Consider the following 14,112-nt stretch of genomic DNA (forward strand, 5'->3'; position numbering starts at 1 on the left):
ACACGCTGAGATTAATGGTGGAACTATGTCATTACACTTATAAATACTTCTGTCATAAGCTTCTTTACTTTGAACACCATTTTTTAAAACAATGTTGAAAAGACCCTGAAAGGAAGCCAATGTGACCAGCTTTTGTGCACAAAACATGTTTATCCCCAGCCGTACCCACAATGCAACTAATGTGCAAATAGATGAGAATGAAGTGTAATTAAAGCCATGACAAGATATTTATTAATGCACATAGAAAGTAGGTCAAATGTACCCAGTTTATGTGTGCCAAACATCTTTATCCCATGATTGTCCCAATTCAAGTTAGTTTCAATAGGTGTATCGATATAAGAGCCACAGCCAAGACAGGAAGAACAAGGATGAGGGTGGTTTGTATAAAATATATCATATTGTACTAGCAATAATTTTACAGCCCTTTTGATAAATACCATCTTGCTGATAAAATATCTTCAGGTAATCTATCAAAACAGCCCAAGGAAGAAAAGCTCACTGATAAAATAGCTGAAGACAAAATAATCCAACAAAATTAATCCAGACTTTGAACTTTATAAATTTTATTAAATACAGCATGAGACTTAACTATTAATAATTTCTTACTTAATCTGGCAAAATAGTGTTCAATCAAAACACTGCTACACTGTTAACTACAAATAATTGATTAGAAAGTACACTGTTGACTTGTCAATCCTTCAGGCAAAGCTGACTGGGCAAAATACACTCCAACTAAAAAGTGTCAAACAGAAATTGTCTTTTTTTTTGTAGATCTAAAAAAAAAAAGGGGGGGGGGGCGACTTATAGACAAGTCAACAGATAATTGAGCCTATATGGCAAGAGGTCATGGGAGTTACATTCCCTCACATTGGAGAGAGAATCTCTGGATAACCTGATTGCAGAAAAGACTCCATCTGTCATGGGGCAGCTTCAAAAGGGAAAATTTCTTCCCTCTATGCAAATCCAGTGGAAGTTGTGAAGCAGTTTCTTTATGAAGCTGTCAAATGACCCAGATAGGAATCCTGTTGCACTACGGCTACAGATCCTACCAGGCTGGGTTCAACCTTCTGGGATGAATGATCTTGGAGATAAAAAGTAGAGAATGTGGACTCTGACCTCCATCACTTGACATGGAAAATGTCCGCTGGATGAATGTTGCTTAAGTGCAATTCTTGTGTGCAACTGCCTTAACATCATGAGCCAAAATGCATAGCAAATTCAACAAATATCCCTACATGGAGATGACCTTGAGAAGAAGTGTCCACAGAGAAAGGTACTTTATGTCGCAAGTCTCATTCATCATGAATGGGAGCATGCTGTGGGGAATGAAAGCAGAGGTTGTCTTGAGTTATACTGTTTCATCATGTCCCATCCTGTCAGAACTGCAAGCAGTTCATGTCAACTGATAAAGCATGTGACATCGTTAATGTGAATTGGAAGCTGGTCTTACGTGATAAATGAACCAATGAAGCTCTCGAGAGCAGTTCATTGTCTTATTCAGCCAGGTTAGTTAGCTGTAGAGATATTGATGCAATCAGTGGAGAAATGTGTTCGCATTCATACCATTGTACAAAAATTCTCCTTTTCCCTCACACACTTCAAATGGACAGCAATCTCACTCGAACTATTTTCTCCACCACTATTAGAAAACTGTTAGTGTAAAATTGATTATTATGATCCAGAAATGCAGACTCATTAACTCTGGATTAGGATTGAATGTTTGCCTGAGCAAATGAGGAAATATATATTTTTCTTGGGGATTTCAGCTGCTATATTGATGAGGTAGTTGATCCACAATTTTTCCCACCCAAGTGGATCAATCAGATGAGGCTTCACTCTGATTTGCTTGCTTTCTGTATCACGTTTGGAAAGAGATGTGTTAAAGGGTGAGCATATGGTTGCAAACCATTCCAACCGTATAGAAGGAGTGTAGATTGCCCAGGCCTTCAATTCCAGGGTGGGGCCCCGAGTGGCCGAGTGGTCTAAAGCATTCGCCGTTACGGATCACTGCCATCTCACCTCTGTCTGTGTGGGTTCGAGTCCAGGATTCAGCCAATGTGGATATGTGAGAAAGCTTGCCAGAAGTTTCTCGTGGGTCGATGGTTCTTCCCGGGATTTTCCCAGGTTCTTCCTCCACCATTAATACTGGCCACCATGCATAGCTTATCATGTGCTGAAAAATGGCATTAAACCCCACAACAACAACAACAGTTCCAGGGCTGGTGTGTCAAAGGTTGGGGGTTTTGCAATCTCCTTGTCACCAACAGATTCACATGTGGTCAATCACAGTGGGCACGTGTCCGAGTGAAAACGAATGGATGTACCAAACATTCTGCTTGTATTACTTGTTTCTTCTGCAACAGTGAGACCAGTAATACCTGTAGCCAGCCTGGAATATGATGAACTTGTCCATGGATTTGTCATTGAAGACACCAGATTAGAAATTCCCAATGAAGAACTACATGGTTTGGGGACTTCACTCTCCCTTGCCCTCTGCCACTGTGGTGATGGCACAGAGAATAAGAATGCCCTTCCATGTAGACTCTCCTGTCACCAACTGAATGCTTTCTGTATGGCAATCATCTCTAGGATACTGATATGTGATGGATAATCCCCAGTGACCCACTGTCCACTAGCCTCCTGGAATTATGGAATTTGTTCACCCCAGCCCATTATGCTTGCATCCAAATAAACTGTCAACCTGCAAAGACAACTGAATGCAAGCCAAGTGAGGTTCTCCTATTCCTGAGATGGAAGCCCATATGCTATGTTTGTTACAAGGAGCAAAGTTTCGGCTGACATTGCAACAACAGCATCATTGTAATCGCCTCATAAAAAGGTGACTTAAGGCAGTGCTGTCCACTGCTGAATAAACTGCCGTGGTAAAGGACTCTCTGGCTAAGCTACCCTAGGTCTGTCATAGGATCTGGGCACAATGATACTAACTGGCCATAGAATGGCATGGAACTGTCATGATACTATACAGTCTAAACCATCAGGATTTGTTTCCCCAGTGCATGTCTGAATGTGATCATTGTAAGTAGTAACTTCTGGCATATTTGAAAGCTTGACTGGGTTCATTACTGACAGTAAGTGATCTAAATCTGATGGCATGGAGAGAAACTGGGGTGGAATGATTCCTTCTCTCTGCTATTATCCACACTGATTCTCAAGGACCTTGACTTTAAACTTAGGACTACTTCCCTTCACCACAAAAAAGCACCCATATTAAGTAGATACTGTGGCACAACTGACCATGAAGTGAGCTGGTTGCATTGTGGCACCATGGGTAGACTAAGCCTTAAGAGTGCCATAGCACTGATGTTCAAACGGCATATGATATGGGATGTTGATCAATATAAGCTGACCCATAATTCAACATAACAGGCAGGACTGGCTTCATTATTGACCTCCTGTAGATATATTCTGATGGCATATAGAAAAGGGCCATTGTATCCACCATAATATTGTCAAATTCCTTATACTGGAAGTGGGTTATAGAAAATGTACCCTTCAAAACTGGTTCCTTTTGCAGCATGAGATGCTTACTGATCAGGGTTTTCCATTCCCATGGCTGCTATGTATATATAATGCTCTAGTTAGCCCCTCTACTTCACAGCAATTAGAATGTAATTTGGTCTTTGTTGATCAGCAGGTCAACAAATACTGGAACTTTGGAATGTAGAAGAAGAGCAAAACTCTACAGACAACAAGCAAAAGACTTCCTCGATTGACACTCAAAAGGCAGAGTCTTGTCTAGTCAGTGAGATCTTGCAAAGACAATGGAACATGTGATCATACTTCATCATGTCGAGGGCAACAATGACACTTCCTGTGCAATCAGAGATGAACACTGTCTAAAAGAGCAGCTCACTATGCTCGCAAAACATACTGATTGGGACCTAAACTCTAAGCGAGTCTTCCCTTTGAGTGACAATGGCATGAGAATGCAGTGACACCATATCCTGTGTGTACTGGGGCACTAAACAGGGCACCATGTACATTGAGTGACCCGTAACTGATTCATGAATGTGCTTTGTGGTAGAAGTAGGCAAACAGCTATTAGCTAAAATGGTAAGATGGACTCTGGAAGTGACTGGTTGCAATTGGAGATGTATGGCATGGTAGTGACCTCTTGCAATTGGAGACATAAGGCACAGTCCAGTTTTAACAGAACAGAAGAATAGTGCCATTTTATATTTCATGACATTGTGCCATTATTTATGTTGAGACAGGATAGAGGATATCTGATACACAGTACCAGTCCATATAGGTCAAACAAAAAATTTCTGTCTTTTGGCTAAATGACAAGATCGACTGTAGTAGTGACCTGTTGAAATCTGAGACGTATGGCAGTGGCAAATTTTGACAGAACTGTGTCATTTACTCTTGCATGATATTGTGCTGTTATTGATGTTGAGACATATTAGGGAATATCTGATTCATAGAACAGGTCCATACAGCTCAAACAAAGACCTTCCATTTTTTGGCAAAATAGTAAAATTGACTGGTAGGAACCTGTTGCAATCTTAGACATATAGAAGAGTCCAGTTTTATGTAACAGTGCTTTTTAATGTTTCATGACATTGTGCCATTATTTGTTTTGGGATGAGAAAGGGGATACTTGATCCCAAAGCTGGTCATACCACTGTGTGGGATAATATCTGAGTAGGCTTGCATGCTTTAATCACCTTTTCACTCCAGCATAGTCAACCATAGTCAAGCCAACCATCCTTGCATGCTTGACTTATAATGTGCAATCAACGTGGATGTTGAAATCCGGTACCTTCCAAACAGTCTCTAAGTACTGATTCCTTGTGAGTCGCAAAGACCTGAGAAGAAAGTGAAGTGATATCCTATGGGTTCTGAAGCACTAAGCTGGGCATCATTTACAGCAAGTGCCTTCTGGCACTATGTGGGTTAGGCTGATCCACAAGAAAGCCTGTATCACATAGGTTTGGCAAACTGGACATAGATTGTTTGTCCAGTGGATGACAATAGACAATTGGCTGTGGTGTTGGCCTGTTGAGATCAGAGCCATATGGCAGAGTCCAGTCATGGTGGAACATTCGTAGTTGGCATGACACCAGCTCCTTATGCTGGGACAAAGTACACAATTTGTGATCCATGTAGCCAGTCCATCTATTTAAGTGCAAGACAATAACTAACTTAAAGTTATTTTGATCTCGATCTCACTCAGTGGCAGGTGATAAAGGTGACTGTGTATCAAGCCTATGCTATAACTGGCCTACTAGTTCTGCCAAGAAAGATTCATCATGATGCAACAGTGAGGTAGAAGTCAGAGCTCTTGCTTACCATGATAGCTTGGATCACTTGGTTCATGAACCATGTGGCATGTGATACCCATGGAGAAGTCTATTGTTCCCTGCCATGACATCAGCATGGAAACTGATAATGTCTTCATCCCCTTTATTATCGCCAGTACTACATCCCCATGATGTTCTGTCCATAATATGCATGTCTGACATGTATTCATAGATTGGCAACAATAGCAAGCTACACATGTAGAATGGCTTTCAGTCCTATGTTTCCAATGTTTACAAAGCTTACACCTGGTTTTGCCCATGACCTGTACAATAATACCGATCAGACAATATATACAGGTGTAACCTGGCACACATCTTCCTTTATGAACTCGGACAGTGTAAGTGCAGAACTATACATTATGGCAATTATCTGTAAAAAGGCACACATGGCTGGCAATACAGGTAGATTATCTGACTCTCACTATTAATACTTATGAAGTGGACACTAAAATATCAATTATAATAATGGTTACCTGTAGGAAAGGCTAAATGACTGCCTGTTACAAGTGAAATCGCCAAAGGGTCTCTTATAATAACTATGAAGTGAACAGAAAACTTACCTCCATTAATGGCCCACGTTAGCCAGGTACATTGTGATAATCTTTATACACCCATTGGTACAGATCTTAATTAGTCTATCCATCATCTAAGTAGAATGTTGGCTAGTGTAGTTTAATTAGTGTTGGACCATACTTGAGTATTTAAACACTTATGAAAAATTAAGTTGTTAAAAAACGACTATACAATGCTTAATTCCAATATTTGCTCTAGATATTAGTCGCAATCACTTCAAAACTATGCCATGCACACCACAAATAATCATTTACAGTAATTATTTGTGATATTAGGCTTTTTTGTCAGCATTCATTTAACTGAGCTTTTCTGATGGACTTTTTGTTGGGGTTTTGTCATCTAGGCTTTTCTGCTTTGGGCTGTTATTTCAGGGTGCCATGTTTTCACTCTAGTTATCATAATCAAATTAGCAACAGCATCTTTTAATTCTAGTAGAAACTGGCATACTGCCAAGTGAAACATTAAAATGCTGGCTCAGTCATTGTTACTTAAATACATGTTCTTTTGATCTGCTTTGCTTTTAATAAAATTTTGTTCCTTACCACTTCCTTAAGTTGCTGCTGTAATTTTTCTTTCTCTTTGCTCAGTCTGTCAATCTCGTCAAAATTTTTCTGTTTCTTAGTGCTGGTCATCTCCAACAAGGCAATATTGGCATCCTTCTCACTGATAGCAGCTTGTATTGCTTCTTGTCTAGAAAATAGGAATCAAAATCAGTGTGTAATGTAGTCTTTTCTGATAAAAACCCCTTCCTTGCACTTTGTTTATATGCTTGTGTTTCTCCATCTTTAATAAAGTGAGAGAAATTATATTTTCTGTTTTCTTGTCTTCAATGAGCTGGGTTGTAAACTATGCATTAAATATCTAAAATTTCCATCCCATCTCAGTTTCTTTAGACATCTATTTCATCCTCAAATTGAGAATTTGAAATATTTTAATTGTCATTTGGTTGACAAGTATGGATTTTCATGTAACAGTGGGAAATGAGGATTAAATTACAGCCTTAAAATTATTTAATTTACATCAACAGTCTGGTCTTATGTCAGATAAAAAAGATGATTTCATAAAATTTTCACATTTCTTAACTGGAAGTGTACAATTCCAAATGAATGGTTATTTTCCTTTTTTTTTCTTCTTACAAAAATGACAATACTGTTAGAAGTGTCATCAGTAACAATTCCAAATGAATGGTTATTTTTCCTTTTTTATTTCTTCTTACAAAAATGGCAATACTGTTAGAAGTGTCATCAGTAACATCAAGTAAAATCTCTTTTTGCATGAGAAATTCTGTGAAATTTGGAGATGTACTGTAAAAACTGGACCAGAACTTAGTAGCTCATGCAGATTCTGTTCTTTTTTACTGGCATAACCACAAAAGCAGATTTTTCAAATAAATAATAATTTTCTTTGCTTTGTGGATTAATCTTTGCAGATTTTAATGAATCTCTAGCTAAATTGATTAAAATGTAGTTAATTACCATGAGATCATTGCAATATTTTTACATTACACCAAATATAAAACAAAATGAATGGTGAACAATTGGTTCATGTAAAAACATGTGAATCCTATCCAGCATATCAACATGACCTGCAAGATGAAGACAAGTCTATAGTAAAAACATGTGAATCCTATCCAGCATATCAACATGACCTGCAAGATGAAGACAAGTCTACAGTAAAAACATGTGAATCCTATCCAGCATATCAACATGACCTGCAAGATGAAGACAAGTCTACAGTAAAAACATGTGAATCCTATCCAGCATACCAACATGACCTGCAAGATGAAGACAAGTCTACAGTAAAAGCATGTGAATCCTATCCAGCATATCAACATGACCTGCAAGATGAAGACAAGTCTACAGTAAAAAGAACCCTTCCGTGATAGTCTGAGCATAATGAGTCATCACCATGCATATCTTATGCTGATGACCATATCATACACTAAATTTCACAGCAATTCATTTAAAAATGCGGCTGCATTCTCAAAAATTCTGCCATGAACTGTGCCATATGCAGCTTTAAGTAAAACTGGGCAATAACTCTTATAAGAAAAAGATGTGAGCATAAAATGTTATTAATATGCACCTATTTAGATGATATCTATAATATGTACCAAATTTCACAGTCTGTATTTACCTTTATTTAATTATCCACGGGCCAATGTGTAAACTTGACTGTTTTAAGGTCTTTTTGTTGTAATGGCTGTAAATCTTGGGACATAAAACAATAATTTGTTCCGTGTCCTAAGACATACGCATGAAAAAAAGTAACTTTCTGTAACCTGACAATTATTAAACTATTATAAAGTACTATGATTGATTTTGTTATTATTTTGCATGTGCATATTTTACGATTTCTCCAAAATGAAGTTAAATAAAAGTAAATAGAGACTTCATAATTCGCGGGCCGGTTGAGTTTAACAAGGAGACCATGATGAACTATAATGTACAGTACTTACACAGTGCAAAGCATGCATAGCATCACTCAAATCCTCACTTATTCCCAAACATACTGGATGCAGATTTTGCTTTATTCATTGTTTCTACCAAATTGCATTCTTCCAGATAACATTTCAGCTAGTCCTTAATAGCTGTTTCATTTACGTTGAATCATGTGCTCACGAGTTACTCATTTTTCAATTATATAAGCGATCCTACAAATTGAGGTAATATTTTAAAAAAGATATGCACATTTAATTGTACAAGGAACAAAACCATCAGAATTTACATGTTCACGAAGAGTGGTAATAATAAAGGCTAAAATTCTCATATAGATCAACTAAGATCAACATCAATCAATTTGAGTTTTGTGTTTTAGTTGAACAATCATAACTTTCCACACAAAGGAAAGCAAAATGTTGATAGTCTGTGAATTTGTCTTGCGTTTTGCGACAGCTGTACAGGCCAGTTAATCATTAAAACCTTGAAACTGGCTTGTGATAAAAGGGAATTTTGACTGGTAACTATACCAGTACACTAATGTGTAATTGTCTTTTATTCCATAATATTAGCATGATTTTGTAAAATGGGGTGTACAGCATATGAACTCTTCAAAAGCCAAGAAGGCAGACTGAATTAAAAAAAATAGAGATTGGGACCTAAAATTGGGCAGTTTTAGGTGGCATTTTTAAAGCTCTGTTTTCACTAAATATTGATTGATCTTCCTGGTCCAATATGGGTGAAATTTGCATAAAGACTTGCCGTTTCTCCCCGTGATGTGCCCTATTTTCCCCCAGGGCACGCCCTATTTTCACATTCTGGTCAGCTGTGGTCAAACTGCACAACAGCTAAAGATTAGTCTTAAATAAACAAGCAAGAAAGCCAGCGTGACTAATTAAAAGTTAATCCTTATCCATGCAACTATTTTGTGAAAACAACTGGCCCTCCGCCGTAATTCAAAGAAACCATGTTATACACTATTGTGTGTTACACAGGCACCAGCAAATGACCAGCAAATAACGGATTCCCAATTCTGTTGAACTATAGGAACCAAAATAGCCAGCCTCATGGTACCGTACATGTGGCAACTATTTTCACCTCTTTGTATATCCGACCTTATTCCCTTTTTGTCAAACCATAAAGCATTAAGTATCTATCCTAAATTAGTTTTCCGAGGACACATTTGCTGTGGGCAGATGCATGGTCTTGAAACCTTGCATCTGGATCAACAAGAACAAAAAATTAACAGAAACTACAGAGAAAAGACAAACAATATTGTGTTTTAATAGAACTTTTGAATGTATCACTGCAAATTTTGTGGAAAAATCAATGTCTTAGAGAATTATCTATTGTGTGTGATTTCAGGGTGACTGATGTTACTGTGATGTCTTTCATGTCATGTAATCAGATGACACAAATAAGCTGTTAATTAGCATGTGTTATCATGCAAAAGGACCATTAAGTTTCCACAGTCATGAAAGTGTTTGCCATGACAATCAACTACCTCATTTCATATCTGAATGTCAGCGATCAGGTCAAATTTAAATGATTACTTTGAAAAATAACTATATAATTAAATAAAAACAAGAATTTCACTGGACATGACATATTTTTCTTAAAATGTTTCCACCAGTTTTCCCTACATTTAGACTGATTGATATTTCTTATGCTTAGTCATTTCTTGAGAAAATGTTTTTTGTTAAAGCCAATCTTACAAAATATATCATTACTTATTTTTAAAAAATGTGAATTCAGATATACAAGTGGCCTAAACTGAAAAAGCCTACAAGACAACCACCGCCACTAAGAGGCCATGCACCTGTGGACCACATAAGTCCACAGAAAATCTTAGAGAAATGGTATTTGAAAGCGATTCTTGAATATTCCGAACTTGTTTTACGGACTACTGATCAAATAATTTTGTGGAGAAAATATTTACTGCATGATATGATTCCTGTTAGTTTTCTACAAGTTCTTTAGTACACCAACAATAACAGAGATAAATCGTTTATATGTAATTAAATTTTTTGTAGCAATGTAGACAAAAAAGAACTAATTTGCAATTATATATATATATATATATATATATATATATATATATATATATATATATATATATATATATGTGTGTGTGTGTGTGTGTGTGTGTGTGTGTATACTACTTAACTAACTTGAAACATAGCATACTTGCATTTTAACATAATCTCTTTTTGTACTGTCTGACAAGTCTACGTTTCTGTGAACAAGATTTCTAATTGTCTTTCTTGCTCCTACAGATATTGATTATATAATGTATTGTGTTATTTTCACTCTTATATTTTGCCAATGTTCTTCCAGCCTTCAATTTTGAACAAGTCTATTGACCTCATGACCCATACATAGTCTTGTCATTACATATGGTGCACATAGTGCATCCTGGGATGTTTATTTTTAAAATGTAATCTGGTACAAATATGCCATTATAGTTCTTTACCTGCAACCATTCTCACTTAAACTTTAAAGTGAGTTGATGTCCGCAATGTGATCGTACACTCTCATTTTTTAAAATTGTTTTCTTAAACATAATCAGAAACACTATTTTAACAGCTATTTTTTTCCAGTATACCATGACAAATAAGTTATCTGTTATGCTGCTTTTCAATGGATGAAACAAGTCAAACTGCCAGTAACTATTAAGAGGAATTAATCAAAACATACTTTATAAATATTTCAATCACTATGTCTAATGGAAAAACTCTATGCAGTGAACTAATAGGGAATTCATTCAGATAAAACAAAGACAAATCTGAAAAGTTTGGAAAACAGTCAGGAGAGGTCTACAAGCTGGCATTGGGCAAAATCTGGAAAACTTTCTTCTGTTTAAATTTGATCATGTTGATTCCAAAATAATGTGCACTAACCACTGTTTTCATATATAAAATGAGCCACACAATACACTTCCAATTACCAATTCTGATCATAAATTTTTAAGTTATGCAAACCGAAGCTTATTTTTCTCATATTCTATTTAAAAAAAGGAATCCACACCTGCCTCCATGAGGCTGTGAGTTATTTGAGCATGCTAAGATGAGGGAGCAAAGAGGGAGCTGTTAATTATATTGGTATAGTTAATTATACTGATATAGTTTCTTTGCTGAAGTCCATAACTACTGTCTATTTTAAATACTAGACAGTGATATAGCAAGAATGAATGTTCAAAATTCAGTGTATATATGCATACATTGTGGGGGAGATAAATAAAACACTATATATAATGGACAAAGTCTGTAATAATTTACTTCATCTCAAAGACCTCCTCCAGGTGTTTATGCCTCTCTGACTGCAGCCTCTTCAGTTTGTTGTCTCTCTCTTCCAGCTGTTTTACAAATGATGCTAGTTTGCTGCTGTACTCCTGACTCGAAGCCTGTGACTTGCCTAATGCATCACTCAATTCGGAAACCTACAAAAACCGTAAGGATCTGTTAATATGGAACATCTCAACAGGTTTAGGATCAAATATGCAATAAATATTGCCCTTCAGCTATTTTTTATTCTTTTGTTTTGTCCTTGTATTCACAAACATATAAAGACAAAAGTCTATGTATATCAAATACAGAAATATTGCAACCATAAATTGTATATTAAATATATTTGGGAAAACTGAAAAATATATGAACATTTTCTTACCTGGTAAATGACAAAAAATTATATTTCTGAAATAAAAAGTATAGCTCTGCATTGCTACAGTTTGTATAAGTGAAATTTAACTTAATTATTATAAAGTGGAAGGTGTGTAATGGAAGAATGTTTACGATCCTTGTAAGTACAGCCCTGTAGATCAAGCCTTCTAAATGAAAGTGATGTTGGATTGTTCCCAAAACGTTAGTTCAACAGCCAATAAAACAACCTAATCTTAAGAAAACTCCACAAAATATGAACCAGGATGCATTTATAACTGCAGAAACAACATAATCATAAACAAATTTCATAAAATGTGAACCAGGCTGCATTTAAATCAGCAAGAATGCCTCATATGTGCATGAAGACTAGTCATGAAATTTTTTTTCCCCATCTCCCACTCACTTCACTCCTGTTGTCAACATCTTGATGGACATTTCTCAATATAAAATAATGCAAACTATTTGTCACTCATTCTACCTCAAAACATTTCTCTTGTTCTTTAATTAGATCCTTCAAACTGTGAGCAACCATCATACCACAACCTTTCTCTCCAGATCTTCATTATGTCCCTGCAACTTGACCATGACTCTCCCCTGCTGAAATGATATCACTTTGCCCTCTGTTATTATCCATTTTCTTCCCTATCCTCACTCCAAATACCTTTTTCTCCAGCTCTTCAATCTGATCATGCAGCTTCACCATGGCCATCTCACGCTCAGCTGTGATGCGGACACTTTCCCTCAAAGCTTCCTCCAGTTCCTCTATCCTATCACATTTGAACTTCATTGTTTCCTGCCACAACAGAAAAGCTTGAATTTGTTATGACTGCAATTAACCCATAAAACATATGTATGTATGTATTTATGTATGCATGCACACACGTACGTGTATATATGTATGTCTGTATGTATGTATGTACATATGTACATGTATGTTGAAGAAGAAGTGATAAGGTTTTCAAGATGCCCATTGTGGCAGTCATTTTATAAGTCAGATTGTCACGATTATTATTTATGACAAACTCAACATTTTAAGAAGTCTCTCCTTGAAAGAAACCATACTGATATGACCATTCATTTAGGAAGAAAAAATTTATGTAATTTTCAAGACAGCTGGTTTTGGTGCCCATTCTGGACATGAGATCAGTACCATTTTCCCATTTTCATTTTTGACCAACCAGACATCATATAAAAAGTCTCACTGTGAAAACCAATGTTGATATGACCATCAATTTAGAGAAGCAAGCAAAAGATTTTCAAAATGGCCACTGTTTGTGGTTGCATTAGGAATCAGATGAGCACCATTTTCATTTATGACGAGCTAGACATCAAAGTCTTCTAGTGAAACCCTCATGTTGATATGACCATCCATTCAGAAGGAGTACTGATAACAAGATTTTCAAGATGGCCACTGTAGCAGCCATATTGGCTGTTAGAGTGGCACCATGCTTATTTAAGACCCAACTAGATCAAGAAAGAATGTTTAAGATTTTATGGCAATCCTCCAATTAGTTTAAAGCCAAAATAAGCGTGTGCTAATAGACACAAAAAAAACATCCCGTAAACTCTTTAGTCCATGACCAATAAAGGTAAAAACTGCTTGACTGTTTTCGCTAACAAGATTATGTCGCACACTGTATTAACACATTAACCCCTGTTTTTTTTTTGTTGTTTTGGCCTGAAAATCAAGTAGGAAACACATTTTGAAAGCTATTTCTGAAAACATCCTAATACACCAACTTCCAGGTGATTTTCCAATAACCTAATGCCTAGTTGTGTTAGAAACATCGATTTTCATTGGCTACTTTGCTCATGCATGAGCAGAAGGGTAAAAGTTGGACTTTTTATTTATATTTTTGCTTAACGGACTCATCATTTTCGTATCAAGACCACTCTTTATTCCAAATGCCAATCTTATCCTACTTTTTGCAAAGATTCATCTGTTTGCAGTTCATACCCGTCTGCCTTAGATCTGAGACCAAAAAGTCTAAAATCGAGACACAAAATAGGATTCCGACCACGGGTGAATTTTGGGTGGAAAAAAATTGGGTCCAAAAAATGAGGTTTTTCCCTCTGTATTTGGTAGTACAACTAGAACTTCCATATTATTTGGTA

General features: G+C 36.5%; 1 protein-coding gene across 3 annotated transcripts in view; it reads right to left on the bottom strand.

Moving 5' to 3' along the window:
• Nucleotides 1-14,112, bottom strand: part of LOC149788580 (ELKS/Rab6-interacting/CAST family member 1-like) — a 105,004-nt gene that overhangs the window by 10,282 nt on the left and 80,610 nt on the right. For all 3 annotated transcript variants that reach the window (XR_016424172.1, XR_016424171.1, XM_089974628.1), the window contains exons 12-14: nt 12,659-12,790; nt 11,617-11,777; nt 6,443-6,590 (exon numbers count right to left, since the gene is read on the bottom strand). Coding sequence is in view for 1 of the 3 variants with exons in the window: in XM_089974628.1 (XP_089830754.1) it covers nt 6,443-6,590; nt 11,617-11,777; nt 12,659-12,790 (441 nt within the window). In the remaining 2 variants the exon portion in view is untranslated. The remainder of the gene's footprint in view (nt 1-6,442; nt 6,591-11,616; nt 11,778-12,658; nt 12,791-14,112) is intronic.

Source organism: Sinohyriopsis cumingii, chromosome 11 (assembly GCF_028554795.1).
Source record: "Sinohyriopsis cumingii isolate HCF-2022 chromosome 11, ASM2855479v2, whole genome shotgun sequence".
NCBI classification, from domain to species: domain Eukaryota; kingdom Metazoa; phylum Mollusca; class Bivalvia; order Unionida; family Unionidae; genus Sinohyriopsis; species Sinohyriopsis cumingii.